The 14,021-nt window shown below is 49.3% G+C and overlaps 1 protein-coding gene across 1 annotated transcript; it reads left to right on the top strand.

Annotated features, from left to right (window-relative positions):
* The first annotated feature begins 993 nt into the window (after positions 1-993).
* Positions 994-13,013, top strand: EEF1G (eukaryotic translation elongation factor 1 gamma). The gene is made up of 10 exons (XM_032357051.1): positions 994-1,119; positions 2,197-2,355; positions 3,065-3,128; positions 3,284-3,426; positions 3,999-4,142; positions 6,960-7,089; positions 7,463-7,667; positions 12,143-12,315; positions 12,412-12,536; positions 12,773-13,013. Exons 1-10 carry the CDS (start codon positions 1,108-1,110, stop codon positions 12,929-12,931), a joined length of 1,314 nt encoding a protein of 437 aa, XP_032212942.1. The 5' UTR covers positions 994-1,107; the 3' UTR covers positions 12,932-13,013.
* The last annotated feature ends 1,008 nt before the right edge of the window (positions 13,014-14,021 follow it).

The following is a 14,021-nucleotide window of genomic DNA, read 5'->3' as shown; positions in this document are numbered from 1 at the left end:
CGTCTTTTTTGGCTACCCTAAAATAGGTCTCGGCTTGTCTCCTTCCTACCGTTTATCACAACCTGCAGCGAGCGCCTGTGATGGTGTGTGTGTCCCTGCACCCGGTGCCCGCTCTGGAGAGTTCCTGAAGGATGGGAGTGCCCGGTGGGCGGCTGGGGCAGTGCCGGGTGGGCGGCTGGGGCAGCACCGGGCAGAAGTACCAAGTTTGCCTCCGAATGTAGCTTGCCGCCGGACTTCCACGGTGATGGCCTGAAACGGGTTCAGGGCTCTTCTCTCACTTAACCGAGTTCATTCTGTTCTGATTAAAATGGGGGAAACATTTTCCGACCCGAGCGTGGGTAAAGGGCAGCCAATCATGGGTAAACTGGCAGCCCTTAAGGGTGACGGGTGGAAGGGATGCACCGTGGATGCGTTGTGTTCTCCCTCCGCACTCCCCGGCCGCAGGGCACGCCACTGCTTCAGGCCCGCTACCAGGGCCCTTCTTGCAGGACCGCATCGCAGAGCCGCAGGGTGGTTTAATGGGAGGAAACATCACTTTGGCAGGGTTTCTGACTTGGGCTCTGGTTAGCTATTCATCCTCTCTAAAAAAACCCAGAGCGGGAACAAATGGGCTTATCCACACAGGACTTGTTTCCGCTCTCTGAGGGTCCCACAGTCCTGATGTTAGGGGCCCGGCAGGATGTCCGTCCAGTCGCCGCGGGTTCCCGAGCTGGAGGGGAAACGCCTCTGGGAGCCGGCGCTGGCGCGGAGTTGGCAGCTGTGCCTCGTCGCAGACAAGGGGAGGTTTTCCAGCTGGTTCTCACAGTTTACCCTCCGCGCCTTCAACCTCCACGTCGGGACTCGGATTGGCCAGGCCCGAGGGGCGGGCCAGCCAGGAGGTCCACTGCGCCGGCGCGAGCTTTCTCTGCGCAGAACAGCAGGCCCCACCCCCTTCTTTTTCCAATTCAGCCACCGCGGGATACAGAACTGTCGTGCGTATGTCTTCTGTGGCGTCCTCGCTTTGCGGCTGCTGCTTCTCCACGGCTCTCCCCTTCCCCCGCTCCTCTCCCTGACGGCTTACTTTGCGGCAGCGCCGAGAGCCCCACCCCCTTTCTCTGCGGAATCACCATGGCGGCTGGGGTAAGTTTGCCGGCTCCGGCGATCCAGGTCGCGGTATCCGACGCCATCCTCTGCCGGAATAGGGCTCTCCGGGGTCAGAGGAGTTCTGGAGGCGAGTGGGGAAGTGATCCGGGGTCTGGAGACCGTACTGTTGGAGTGCAAGGCTTCCAGGCCCTGGAGGGGAACTGAGGCTGGGACTCTTGGAGGCCAAAGAGGTGGAAGGGTCTCGGATAGAGGAGAAAAGAGATGTCGGATCCTGGCCGTCTGGGGCCTGAGAAAGGGGTTCGGGTTCGTTGCCGCCTCGAGACGTGGGATCCGGGCAGGTTGACAGAACTTTTGCGACCGTTTTGTGGGGCAGCCACAGGGACGGGGTGACTAGAAGGGTCTTTGTGGGCAGGTACGGCTGTCTCCGGTTGAGGGTCGTCCAGCGGGGAGGTTTGGGAATGGGAGGACTATCCGGACGGGGGAGTCAGAACGTGCTGGCCGGGTTAATAGAAGGAGAAGGCAACGCCGGGGAACTCACTGCGGGACAGGACCGGAGGGACGGGACGCGTGACAAGAAGGAGTGGTCCTTTGGGGAGAACGAGTTGGTTTAGGAAGAGAAGATGCCATTCGGTTTCTCCGTGGCTCTTCTGAGGGGAACTTGGAAGCGGTCGGGGTGTGTGAGACACAAGGGTGCTGCTTTGGAAGGGGTGCGCGGCTCAGCAGTGGAGTAGGCAGGTACTCGCTAACCATCAATGAATGAAACCAAGGCTCCGGGAAGGGAGGAGTGTATGTTTGTCGGCGGGTGGAGTCTGAGCGAGCTACAAGTTCTGGGTTTCTGGACAGATATATGTGAGGTGAGAATGATTCTAGAGATGTCCTTCCTTAGGGAAGGTCAAGCCTGTCAGCAAGCTTTATTTAGCAGTTGGTGTGTAGTTCTGTCTTCGGTATTTCAGAGGACTCTGATTACACACGACAGATACTAGAGAGCTCGGTTCACCGGGGGAGTAAAAGTGAGTTGAGCAGGTTGGGAATAACGCAGGAATTGATCCTGGGAGATGACATTTAGGACTGGGACCTTTTTGCTCATGAATACCACCCTCCTTTTCCCCATAGACCCTGTACACATATCCTGAAAACTGGAGGGCCTTCAAGGCCCTCATTGCTGCTCAGTACAGCGGGGCTCAGGTCCGCGTGCTCTCCGCACCACCCCACTTCCACTTTGGCCAAACCAACCGCACCCCTGAATTTCTCCGTAAATTTCCTGCAGGCAAGGTAAGTAAGAAAGTGCACAGGCGTCTTTGGTCCCGAGAACTCAAGGAGCCCTGAGATTGTCTCACTCTGAAGATGGTCTCCATCTTTAAAAGGGAGCTTTCCATATAACTTTTTTTTTTTTTTAAACATTTCAGTGATTTAAAGTTCTTTTTATTTTGAGATAAATGTTGATTTACATGTAGTTAGAAGTAATGCAGAGCTGTCCAGTGATTGTTATAAAATTCACAGGTTGCTTTGTGTTTGTGGGAGAGAGTTTTGATTGTTTGCGGTGGAAATGTATCAGGTATCTGCCCTGAGCGGACCAAGGGGCTTACAGAGATCCACAAATAACCTTGCTAAACAGAGAGGCGACAAATGCTGTGTGGGGAGCCATCCTTTCAAGTACATGGACAGAGATATGACACGTAGTTTTTTGATCTTTTGCCTATTTGATTGGGGGATTTTATACAGACATAATACCTAAATCTTTGTGGTTTCTTATGAGAGTTTAGATTGTAAGATATAGCAAATTACTTAAATATTTCTAGTTCATGGGTTAGAGTTAGTACCAGTAGTGTTTATCAATAGTTTGCTTAGTAAGGGTTGTCAGCCTTATGTAAGAACTTTTATCCAAAATGATTGGAGTTCCTGAGATTGGCTAGTGAAAAGTTACTGTGAATTTTACTGATTTTTTTGAATTTTACTTATCTTTTTGACTCTTTTGTCCCAGGTTCCAGCATTTGAGGGTGACGATGGATTTTGTGTATTCGAGAGCAATGCCATTGCCTACTATGGTAATTTGCAGTGGGTGTGGGAATGGGAAGATCTGGAATGAAGGAGTTAGGAGAGGATGAGGGTGAGCTGGAGTGTGTAGAAGAGGAATTTTCATGGACTTGGATTGATGTTGGCATGACCCCAAAGTTCTGACCTTTGTGTTCTGCCTCTGCAGTGAGCAATGAGGAGCTGCGGGGAAGTACTCCCGAGGCAGCAGCCCAGGTGGTGCAGTGGGTGAGCTTTGCTGATAGCGACATAGTGCCCCCAGCCAGTACCTGGGTCTTCCCCACCTTGGGCATCATGCACCACAACAAGCAGGTAAGCCTTGGGACTGGGGGAGAAGCCAAGGGCAGGGATGGCATCAATTCCTGAGTGTCAGGGAGTAAGAAATAAAATAGATTGAGAAAAGGAGATGCTAAGAATATATGGATAATTAAAGACCTCATCGTCAGGGTGTGAATTTTGAGCACTATGGTTGATGGTATCTGGGTTCTTTGTCACACAGATCCACTGGAAGTGGTGCCTATTGAGAGTGGTCAGAGAAGAGACCTCTGCTGTAGAAAAGCTATCCCAAATGGTAGGGGAGTGGTTAAGCCAGGTGATCTCTGAGGTCCCTTCTAAAATCCAAAGATAAAGTACTAGGTCAGTGTAGTGGGAAATTCATCTAGACTCCACCATGAAGAAATTTGGTGTCGAGAGCTTCATTTGTCATACATTGGGAATGATCTCGGATCTGACTCCATTGAGAGGGGATGGGAATGAGCCAGAATTTAATAAATGAAATGAAATGAAATGAAACAGAACCAACCTTGGTTCTGTTGCTAGGGGGAGGGGAGCAGGGAAAGGGATGGGGACCTGCTATTAAGTTTTTGATCATTTTAAATCAATAGGCCACAGAGAATGCAAAGGAGGAAGTGAGGCGAATTCTGGGCCTACTGGATGCTCACTTGAAGACGAGGACTTTCCTGGTGGGCGAACGTGTGACACTGGCTGACATCACAGTTGTTTGCACCCTGTTGTGGCTCTATAAACAGGTGACGTTTATAAAGTATCACGTCTGTAGAGGGTAGGGAGGGAGGGTAGAAACGAAGTGACAAATGATTCTTCCAGGTTACCCTTATTCTGCCAAGGACTTGGATATGAGTGTGTGTCTGGTAACAACTAGGGATCTCAAGTTTGAGTACCCTGACTGCTTTCCCTCCTGAGAAGTTAGGTGACGTTCTGTTTCCTGACTTTCTGTTTGGCAGGGAAGGTGTTTAGTTTGTTTCTGTACTTTTTGGGAAGTCCAGCTGTGCTTGTGTTTAGTTGTAAAGATTTAGGTAGGGCTGGTAGCTTCAGTACCAAGGTCTTTTGGAGGTAGGCTAGGTTCAGTTTTTGGTTTCATTACTGACTAGTTGTAGGTAGAGGTGTGTGTGTTTGTGTGAGAGAGAGAGGGAGAGAGAGAATTCCTTTAGTTCTTTTCCTTGTAAGTTATAAAACCAGTGAGGTGGTAATTAGTCTTGAGGTTAGTGGGTCAGAGAACATGACGTGTTGAATGCAGAGCAGTACTTCTTTTTCAAAAAGTTTTTTTTTTTTTTTTTTTTGGTAAAGATTTTATTTATTTGACAGAGATCACAAGCAGGCAGAGAGGCAGGCAGAGAGAGGAGGAAGCAGGCTCCCCGCCGAGCAGAGAGCCCAATGTGGGGCTCGATCCCAGGACCCTGAGATCATGACCTGAGCAGAAGGCAGAGGCTTTAACCCACTGTGCCATCCAGACGCCCCCTTTTTTTTTAAAGTTAAAAAAATTTTTTTTTTTTTAAAATTTAAAGTTTTTTTAGTTATTTATTTGAGAGAGAGAGAGCACAAGCAGGGGAATGGTAGAGAGAGAGAGGGAGAAGCAGGCTTCTCACTGAGTAAGGAGCCCCACATGGGGCTCTATCCCAGGACCCTGGGATTATGACCTGAGCCGAAGGCAGAGGCTTTAACCCACTGAGCCACCCAGGTGCCCTGGTACACTTTTTTTAAAAAAAAAAATTATTTATTTGAGAGAGAGAGAGATCACAAGAGGCCCAACCAACTGAGCCACCCAGGTGTCCCAGCAGCTCTTGGACTGATACTAGCCAGAATAGTAGTGTGATAACTGGGGGCAAAAAGTACCTACTTGTGGGCGCCTGGGTGGCTCAGTGGGTTAAAACCTCTGCCTTCGGCTTAGGTCATGATCCCAGGGTCCTGGGATCGAGCCCCGTGTCGGGCTCTCTGCTCATCGGGGAGCCTGCTTCCTCCTCTCTCTCTGCCTGCTTGTGATCTGTGTCTGTCAAATACATAAATAAAATCTTAAAAAAAAAAAAAAAAGTACCTATTTGTGTTCCCTTGTGTTTTGTATGTGTGTGTGTGTGTTTTTTTTTTTTTTTTTTAAAAAGAGACAGTGAGAGGGAACGCAAGCAGCTGGAGTGGGAGAGGGAGGAGCACGCTTGCAGCTGAGCAGGGAACCGGATGGGGGCTCCACCCCCGGCAGGGATCATGACCTGAGCTGAAGGCAGACGCTTAACAACTGAGCTGCCCAGGCGCCTCAAATAAATAAAAATCTTAAGAGAAAAGAAAAGAAAATCCAGGGGCGCCTGGGTGGCTCAGTGGGTTGGGCCGCTGCCTTTGGCTCAGGTCATGATCTCTCAGGGTCCTGGGATTGAGCCCTGCATCAGGCTCTTTGCTCAGCAGGGAGCCTGTTTCTCTTTCTCTCTCTTTCTCTCTGCCTGCCTCTCTGCCTACTTGTGATCTTTCTCTGTCAAATAAATAAAAAAAATCATTTTTTAAAAAATGAAGGAAAGAAAAGAAAACCTAAATACTGTAGAACCAGTACTATAGAACTGACTGCTCTAGTCTGTTTCCATGACAAAGATTATTTTTGCTCTGATCTTAGCAAACTAAAAGATGGTGAAAGAGTGGTGCCTGGGTGGGTCATTGGGTTAAAGCCTCTGCCTTCGGCTCAGGTCATGATCTCATGGTCCTGGGATCAAGCCCCGCATCCGCTCTCTGCTCAGCAGGGAGCCTGCTTCCCCCTCTCTGCCCACCTCTCTGCCTGCTGTGATCTCTGTCTGTCAAATGGATTTAAAAAAAATCTTAAAAAAAAAAAGGTGGTAAAGGAGTTTGTTGCGAAGCTAAGTTTAGTTTAAAGGACTCTTTGGTATTCTGAAATACTTTTTGCTTTTTTTTTTTTGTTAAGAATGTTGCTAGGTCCTGAAGTTTGGTGAAAGAAAAATATGTATCATGTGTAGATAGTTTGTTACCTTGTTTATTTGGCAAAAGGAGTATTGGTAACTGTGTTGCCCCACCTCTGTTTTTAGTTTGACATGTAACTTTTTTTTAAAGGATTTAATTGATGTATTTGAGAAAGAAATAGAAAAAGAGCATGAGCTGGGGGGAGGGCAAAAGGACAGGGAGAAGTAGGGTCCCCACTGAGAGGGAGCCCCACCGGGGGCTCGATTGATCCCGGGACTCCAGGATCATAACCTGAGCTGAAGGCAGACACCTAACTGACTGAGCCCCCCAGGCGCCCTGACACATGACATTTGAGATTGGAATGTGTAGGTGTGACGTGGTTTTGTAAAAGGGCTAAGGTGCCATATGAACATGTCTACCAGGTCGATTTGTAGTAAACGAAGAATGGGATCAGGTATCCATTAAGTTGGACTGTAGTGTTAAAAAGAGGAGGGTACATGGGAAGTAGCCTTCCAGGGTAAGATGGTGTTCTAGGGAGCTGCCCTCTCGGGTTGAGAGAAGGTGGAGCTTTGGTGTAGAGAAAAACAAAGCTTTCGGACTTGAAACCCCTCAAGACCTTTCTCTCCTTTGCTGCTTCCACCCTTATGTGCTGACAGGTCCTGGAGCCTTCTTTCCGCCAGGCCTTCCCCAATACCAACCGCTGGTTCCTCACCTGCATTAACCAGCCCCAGTTCCGGGCTGTCTTGGGGGAGGTGAAACTCTGTGAGAAGATGGCCCAGTTCGATGGTGAGTCTGGAGGTAGAGGCGCACTTGGCCCGGCTCGGGGCTGTTCGCTCAGTCTCCATCCCTTGATTTCCCATCAGGCTTCTGGGTTCCGTGGACCCACAGAATGCGGGCTGTCCTATGTAGTGTCCTGTGTTTTACAGGCATACGTTCTTCCCTCCTTAGTGTTCACATAACAGGAGTCGTAGTGCAGGTGTGTGTTTGTTGCTGAGTGTTGTGTTTGTGCTGCAGGACATACAGGGAGCGGGTGACAGAGCAGTGCGGAGCTTAGAGTCCACCGTTGCCCTGCCAGTGGGTTTCCGTTCCCTTGCTCACTGCCTTTAGAGGCATACGGAGAGAGGCAGGATGCTGACTTTTCTCCCTTTCTCTGAGCCAGCTAAAAAGTTCGCAGAGAGCCAGCCTAAAAAGGACACCCCACGGAAAGAGAAAGGTTCTCGGGAAGAGAAGCAGAAGCCCCAGGCTGAGCGGAAAGAGGAGAAAAAGGCTGCTGCCCCTGCTCCTGAGGAGGAGATGGATGAATGTGAACAGGCATTGGCTGCTGAGCCCAAGGCCAAGGACCCCTTCGCTCACCTGCCCAAGAGGTAAGGATATTAGAGGGAAGGGGGCATGGGATTCAAGAAGGCCAGTTTTTGCCTTTGTGTGTTCCCCTCTCATAGCGAGGACCATTTTAGGTTGTCCATATAAAATTGAAAGATGTCTTGTTTGCAAGGAAAACAACTTCTTGAATTTATCCTCAAGAATTGGGTAAATTTTTTAAAAACATTTATTTAAGAGAGAAGGGTGCGTGTGCACACAAGCAGTGGGGGAGGGACAGAAGGAGAGAGAGAAGCAGACTCCCCGCTGAGCAGGGAGCCTGATGTGGGGCTCTCAGGCTCCATCCCAGGACTCTGGGATCATGATCAGAACCGAAGGCAGACGCTTAACTGACTGAGGCACCCAGGCGCCCTATGTGAGCAAACGGTATAAACATCCTCATTGAGAAGGGACGGTGACCGAGACTCCCTAGTGCGTGTCTGCTGCGTTGTTTCCCAGATGGGGGAATAGAACCCGTCAAGAAGGAAGAAGATGGGATGGTCCTCACCCCATCCACTGCCAGCCTTTTCAGTAAAGGTTAGGGTTCTTCAAAGAAAAGAATACAGTGAAAGGAAGCTTGTTGGTTTTCCTAGAAGGGGGGCATCCAGTACTTGCCTGCTCTCTGTACTCAAGTCCTCAGCTAGTGCCCTGGCGTTTCATTAGAATTGCATTAGGAGACCTCTGTTGTCAGCGGCCACTTCACGCAGTTCTTGCTCCTGCTTTTCTCACTCACTCACTCTGCCTTTCCCAAAGCTGTCCACCATCTCACTAGTTGGTCTGTTGGGGTTCAACAGGGTTCACCCTCCCCCGTTTTGTAATGGTGTTTTTTTTTTTTTTTTTTTTAAGATTTTATTCTGTGGGGATGCCTGGGTGGCTTAGTTGGTTAAGCAGCTGCCTTTGGCACAGGTCATGATCCCGGTGTCTTGGGATCAGGTCCCTCATTGGGCTCCTTGCTCGGCGGGGAGCCTGCTTCTCCCTCTGTCTCTGCCTGCCATTTTGTCTGCCTGCGCTCGCTCGCTCTCCCTGACAATAAAATCTTAAAAAAAAAAAAAAAAAGATTTTATTTTGTGGAGGGCGTGCAGAGGGAGGCAGAGAAGCAGACTCACAAATGGGGCTTGATCTCTGTGATGTCATGACCTGAGCTGAAATCAAGGGTCAGGTGCTTAACTAACTGAGCTGCCCAGGCTCTCCTTGTAATGGTTTTTAACATTTTTTAAAAATTAAAAAAAAAAAATTTTTTTTAAGATTATTTATTTATTTGACAGAGATCACAAGTAGGCAGAGAGGCAGGCAGAGAGAGAGACACGGGGAGAAGCAGTCTCCCTGCCGAGCAGGGATCATGACCTGAGCCAAAGGCAGAGGCTTTAACCCACTGAGCCACCCAGGCGCCCCTGTAATGTTTTTTTATGGCATAAATTAGCATGAAGGTGCACACTGCTGGTGGGCAGAATAGGGGCACGGGGACTTGTAAATGATGAGCATCCTAGCACAGATGGTCACAGTGGGCACTGCTCTTCCCCATTTGGGGAGAAAGAAGTGTAATCTTGGGCCTAGGCACTTCATACATGACCAAGGAAGCCTCCACATGCAGCTTCTCTTTACAGATGTATTTCTTTTTGAACTGAGGTGGTTGACCTTGAACCTAATACAAGGACAGGTCAGGAATGAGCAGGAGTTTTGGTGTGTGTACATAAGCTGTGATAACTAACCTGAGTTACGTGTGCTCTTGTAACATGGACCCAGTTAATTGTTAGCTAGAGATTTTCACATATATTAGGTATGTATATTTTGGGCAGAAAATAAATCACTAGTAGACTGAAGATTGTTAATAAACTTATATCCTGAGGTGCCTGGGTGGCTCAGTTGTTAAGAGTCTGCCTTTGGCTCAGAGTCCTGGGATGGAGCCCTATGCCGGGCTCCCTGCTCAGTAGGGAGTCTGCTATTCCCTCTCCCACTCTCCCTGCTTGTTGTGTTCCCTCTCTCTGTGTGTCTTTCTCTGTCAAATAAATAAATAAAATCTAAAAATTAAAAAATTATATAATGTAATTGAGTTTAAAGAAAACCAACTTACATCCTTTTGGGAATATTGATTCATACCATTTTTTTATTTTTTATTTTATTTTTTTTTTTTTTTTAAGATTTTGTTTATTTATTTGACAGACAGAGATCACAAGCAGGCAGAGAAAGAGAAGGAAGCAGGCTCCCCGCTGAGCAGAGAGCCCGACGCGGGGCTTGATCCCAGGACCCTGGGATCATGACCCGAGCCGAAGGCAGAGGCTTTAACCCACTGAGCCACCCAGGCGCCCCCCTTTTTTTTTTTTTAAGATTTTATTTATTTGACAGATCACAAGTAGGCAGAGAGACAGGCAGAGGGAGAGGAGGAAGCAGGCTCGCTGCTGAGCAGAGAGCCTGATGCAGGGCTCCGTCCCAGGACCCTGAGGTCATGACCTGAGCCGAAGGCAGAGGCTTAACCCACTGAGCCACCCAGGTGCCCAGGTTCATACCAGTTAGCAGTATTACTGTGGTTCTCTTTTGGGCTGGCAAGAGATTTTCTGTAGGATTTTTAATGCAAAGGTAATGTCTTCAAAGATGAAGGCTGCTATATGTCAATAGTTGGTTCTGGCTCTTTTTTTTTTTTTTAAAGATTTTATTTATTTGCGAGGGAGCACAAGCAGGGGGGGAAGATCAGAGGGAGAGGGGCAAGCAGACTCCCTGCTGAGCACGAAGCCCCACACACGGCTCTATCCTAGGACTCTATGATCGGTACCTGAGCCCAAGGCAGACGCTTAACCAACTGAGCCACCCAAGTGTCCCAGTTCCAGTCCTTTTAAGGCCTTCCAGCTACACTTGTTTCCAGAGCGGTTCAGAGCTTGTCCTCATTTGGGGGGAAATGGGTACAACATGGTCATAAATTATGAAGTTCCAACAGCTCAGGAAGGTGTGAAGAAAAAAACCCCTGGTCCCTTTTCCAGATGGTTGGGGTAGAAGCTCCTCAGAGGAGGTCTCCGTCGTATTTTTGGGAAGGACCATAGGACCCAGGGTTCAAGGACAGCATCTGCTTTGCTATGTTCTAACAGTGGGCAGGTCACCCCCCTTAACCTTATCTGGGAAGAGGGAAAGGAATGGTTTTTAATTCTGGGTTTGTTGGCATTATTTATAGTAATGAACAATGGAGCCAATTAAACATTTAGTAAGGGTTTTTAAAAATAGGTTTATGGCACAGTCATACAGTAGAGGATTATTTAGCCATGAAAACATTTGTAAAAGGGGCGCCTGGGTGAGTGAGTGGGTTAAAGCCTTTGCCTTCAGCTCAGGTCATGGTCTAAGGATCCGGGGATCGAGAGCGCCGCATCGGGCTCTCTGCTCAGCGGGGAGCCTGCTTCCCCCTCTCTCTCTGCCTGCCTCTCTGCCTACTTGTGATCTCTGTCAAATAAATAAATAAATAAATATCTTAAAAAAAAAAATTTGTAAAGGGCGCCTGGGTTACTCAATGAAGTGTCTGCCTTCGACTCAGATCATGATCCTGGTGTCCTGGGATTGAGCCCCGCATTGGGCTCTCTGCTCAGTGGGGAGTCTGCTTCTCCCTCTCCCTCTGACCTTCCCCCTTGCTTGTGTTCCCGTGTTGTCTCTTGCAAATGAATAAATAGAAAATCTTAAAAACATTTGTGAAAAAGAATCCCCGGTAGGGTGACCGTATTAAATGATAAAAGGCACAAAACTACACACATGGTCTTTGGAGAGCCACCAGCGGGAAGTACACGAACATACTAATCAGTTCTCTTGTTTGCTGGTATTGCCAGTGATTTTCTTCAGTCAGCATGTGGTTTTATAACTGGAAAGAAAAGAAAGAGCACCCTGCCGTGAGGGGAGGGACTCTGCACAGCGAGCCTTCTCAGCACTGTGCCAAGTTGCTGCAAGGATCTAACCCTAAGGTCTTTGCAGCATCTGGACTTGTTCCTGGGCAGAGTGACTCAAGGCCACGGGTGTAAGGTCTGGGGCGGAGGCCTTGTGATAACGTTTGCCGGTTACATAGCTGTCACACTGTAGTGTGTGTAACCCGAAGAGGCCTGTGGTGGTGGCGGGGGAGAGTTGGGTGATTCAGGGACTGAGTGTGACTCAGTGGGAAAGGGCCCTGGAGGGGGTGGCCGCGGAGAAGGAGCGCACATTCTGGGTCTCCACCAGGGGGCAGCAGTTAGCTGCACTTTCCTCCCAGCAGGGCTTCCCTCCAGCCCACGTGGGTCCTACCCTCCTGGAGCTTATCTGACTTAGGGAGTTAGGGAGCAGAGGAGTGCCCTGGCCCCTGGCTATATGCCCTTAGCTCTCCTCCCTTGCAAGGTTGTACACATCTGCCAATCCAGTGACCTCTTCCTTTAAACCAGTACATTTTTAGTGAAATTTGCCCTTAGTTTCTCTTAGCCTGGCAACCCTTTGTTGCTTCAGCGGGACCTTCTCCACATTGACCTTGCTTTTTTCCTCCATTCAGTACCTTTGTGTTGGACGAATTTAAGCGCAAGTACTCCAATGAGGACACACTCTCTGTGGCGCTGCCGTATTTTTGGGAGCATTTTGATAAGGACGGCTGGTCTCTGTGGTACGCTGAGTACCGCTTCCCTGAAGAGCTCACGCAGACCTTCATGAGTTGCAACCTCATCACTGGTAAGAAGAGAGTGGGTCGAGGAAGAGGCAGGTGGGGGGAACAAGGCCGTGGGTGATGTGATTCTAAAGACTGCACGTTCTCCCTCGCCCCTTCAGGAATGTTCCAGCGGTTGGACAAACTGAGGAAGAATGCCTTTGCCAGTGTCATCCTCTTTGGAACCAACAACAGCAGCTCCATTTCTGGAGTCTGGGTCTTCCGAGGCCAGGAGCTTGCCTTTCCGGTGAGGAAAGGTGTAGGGGAGGAGCCTGTCTCTTCAGGGTGGGGCAAGGGGGTGGGAAGTCCACCTTCATTCCCGTGCTTGTAGGCATTCGGAGAGTGCAAGGAATGTGCACAGGAAGGACTGCCATGGTCACGGGCATTTTAGGATCTGATGACATGCTTCTGAGCTGGAAGTAACAGGTGTGGGACAGTGTCTGATAACCTGACCACATGCTTAATCTGGCTTTCTCTCCCCAGCTGAGTCCAGATTGGCAGGTGGACTACGAGTCATATACCTGGCGGAAACTGGATCCTGGCAGCGAGGAGACCCAGACGCTGGTTCGAGAGTACTTTTCCTGGGAGGGGGCCTTCCAGCATGTGGGCAAAACCTTCAATCAGGGCAAGATCTTCAAATGAACATCTCTTGCCGTCGCCTAGTTGCCTGTACCTACCCTTCAGGGAGATGGGGGTCATTAAAGGAAACTGAACATTGAACTCTTACCTGTCCTGCCTCCTTTATGAGTGATGGCTTCTTCAAAGGGAAGTCGATATGTTGAAGCAGAGTATTTTCTGGGCCTGCAGTACCTCCTTTTGCAGGAGAGAGTCTTAGAAGGGTAGAGGAGAGGTCTCTCTGTTTTGACTGTATTCGCCCTGCCTGTACTGTGATCACTGACTTTTGGCCTAGCTGGGAGAGGCCGGATGCAGTTAGGTTGGGCGGTGACATAGGGCTTTGGAACTGCCTAAGTCTTCAGGACCAGATTGCTAAGGCACGATAGCACAGTTTGTGGAGGAAGTTCATGTTATTTCTCACAGATGCCCTGGGAAGGAGGGAGGTGGTGGCACTGAGGGTCTTGGTTGAAATATTTCAAGCAGGAATACCAGTCACAGACGACTCAGAACAGGCCTGTTGGCTCTAGACTGGCTGTGGATCATCTCTGGGGTAGTCCTACTTTCTCACAAGGAAGTGGGGTTCAGAGATTTAAGAGACTTGCTTGTGGAGATGGGATTTTGACCCCAGTGGCTGTCACTGGAACCCGTGCTGGAAATGTGCCCGGCTGCTTCCTGGAACTTGGGACCGTCCTGACTTGCCACCTAAGAACCCCACTCAGACCTGGGAGTACTATATTCTCTCTCTCGAGCTTAATGCCCTTCTCACAGGTTCTTGTTCCTCCTGTCTTGTCCTACTGTTGCTACTGTTCCTGTTTCTGTTGTCTGAAGAGCATCGAAGGTTTCCCCGTGTTATTACACACGGCGAAGTTGGAAAGCTCCAGTTTGATTCACATTCTGAGGCAGATGTAGAAACAGTCACGACTCAACCTTTGGTCGCTAGTTTATGGTTTTACGTGTGCTCTTTCTCTCCCACCCTTAGTCCAAGCGTAGAGAAGGGCTTAGCTGGGAGGCGAAGAAGGTGGGCTTCCCAGGTACAGATGGTCTGGTAGCTTGGGAGGGGGCAGGCTTGTCATCTCTCTGGGTACTTGGGCTAGAGCCAGGGTTCTGGGAAGAATGG

This window comes from Mustela erminea, chromosome 9 (assembly GCF_009829155.1).
Source record: "Mustela erminea isolate mMusErm1 chromosome 9, mMusErm1.Pri, whole genome shotgun sequence".
NCBI classification, from domain to species: Eukaryota; Metazoa; Chordata; class Mammalia; order Carnivora; family Mustelidae; genus Mustela; species Mustela erminea.
This window is presented reverse-complemented; position numbering and strand designations above follow the sequence as displayed.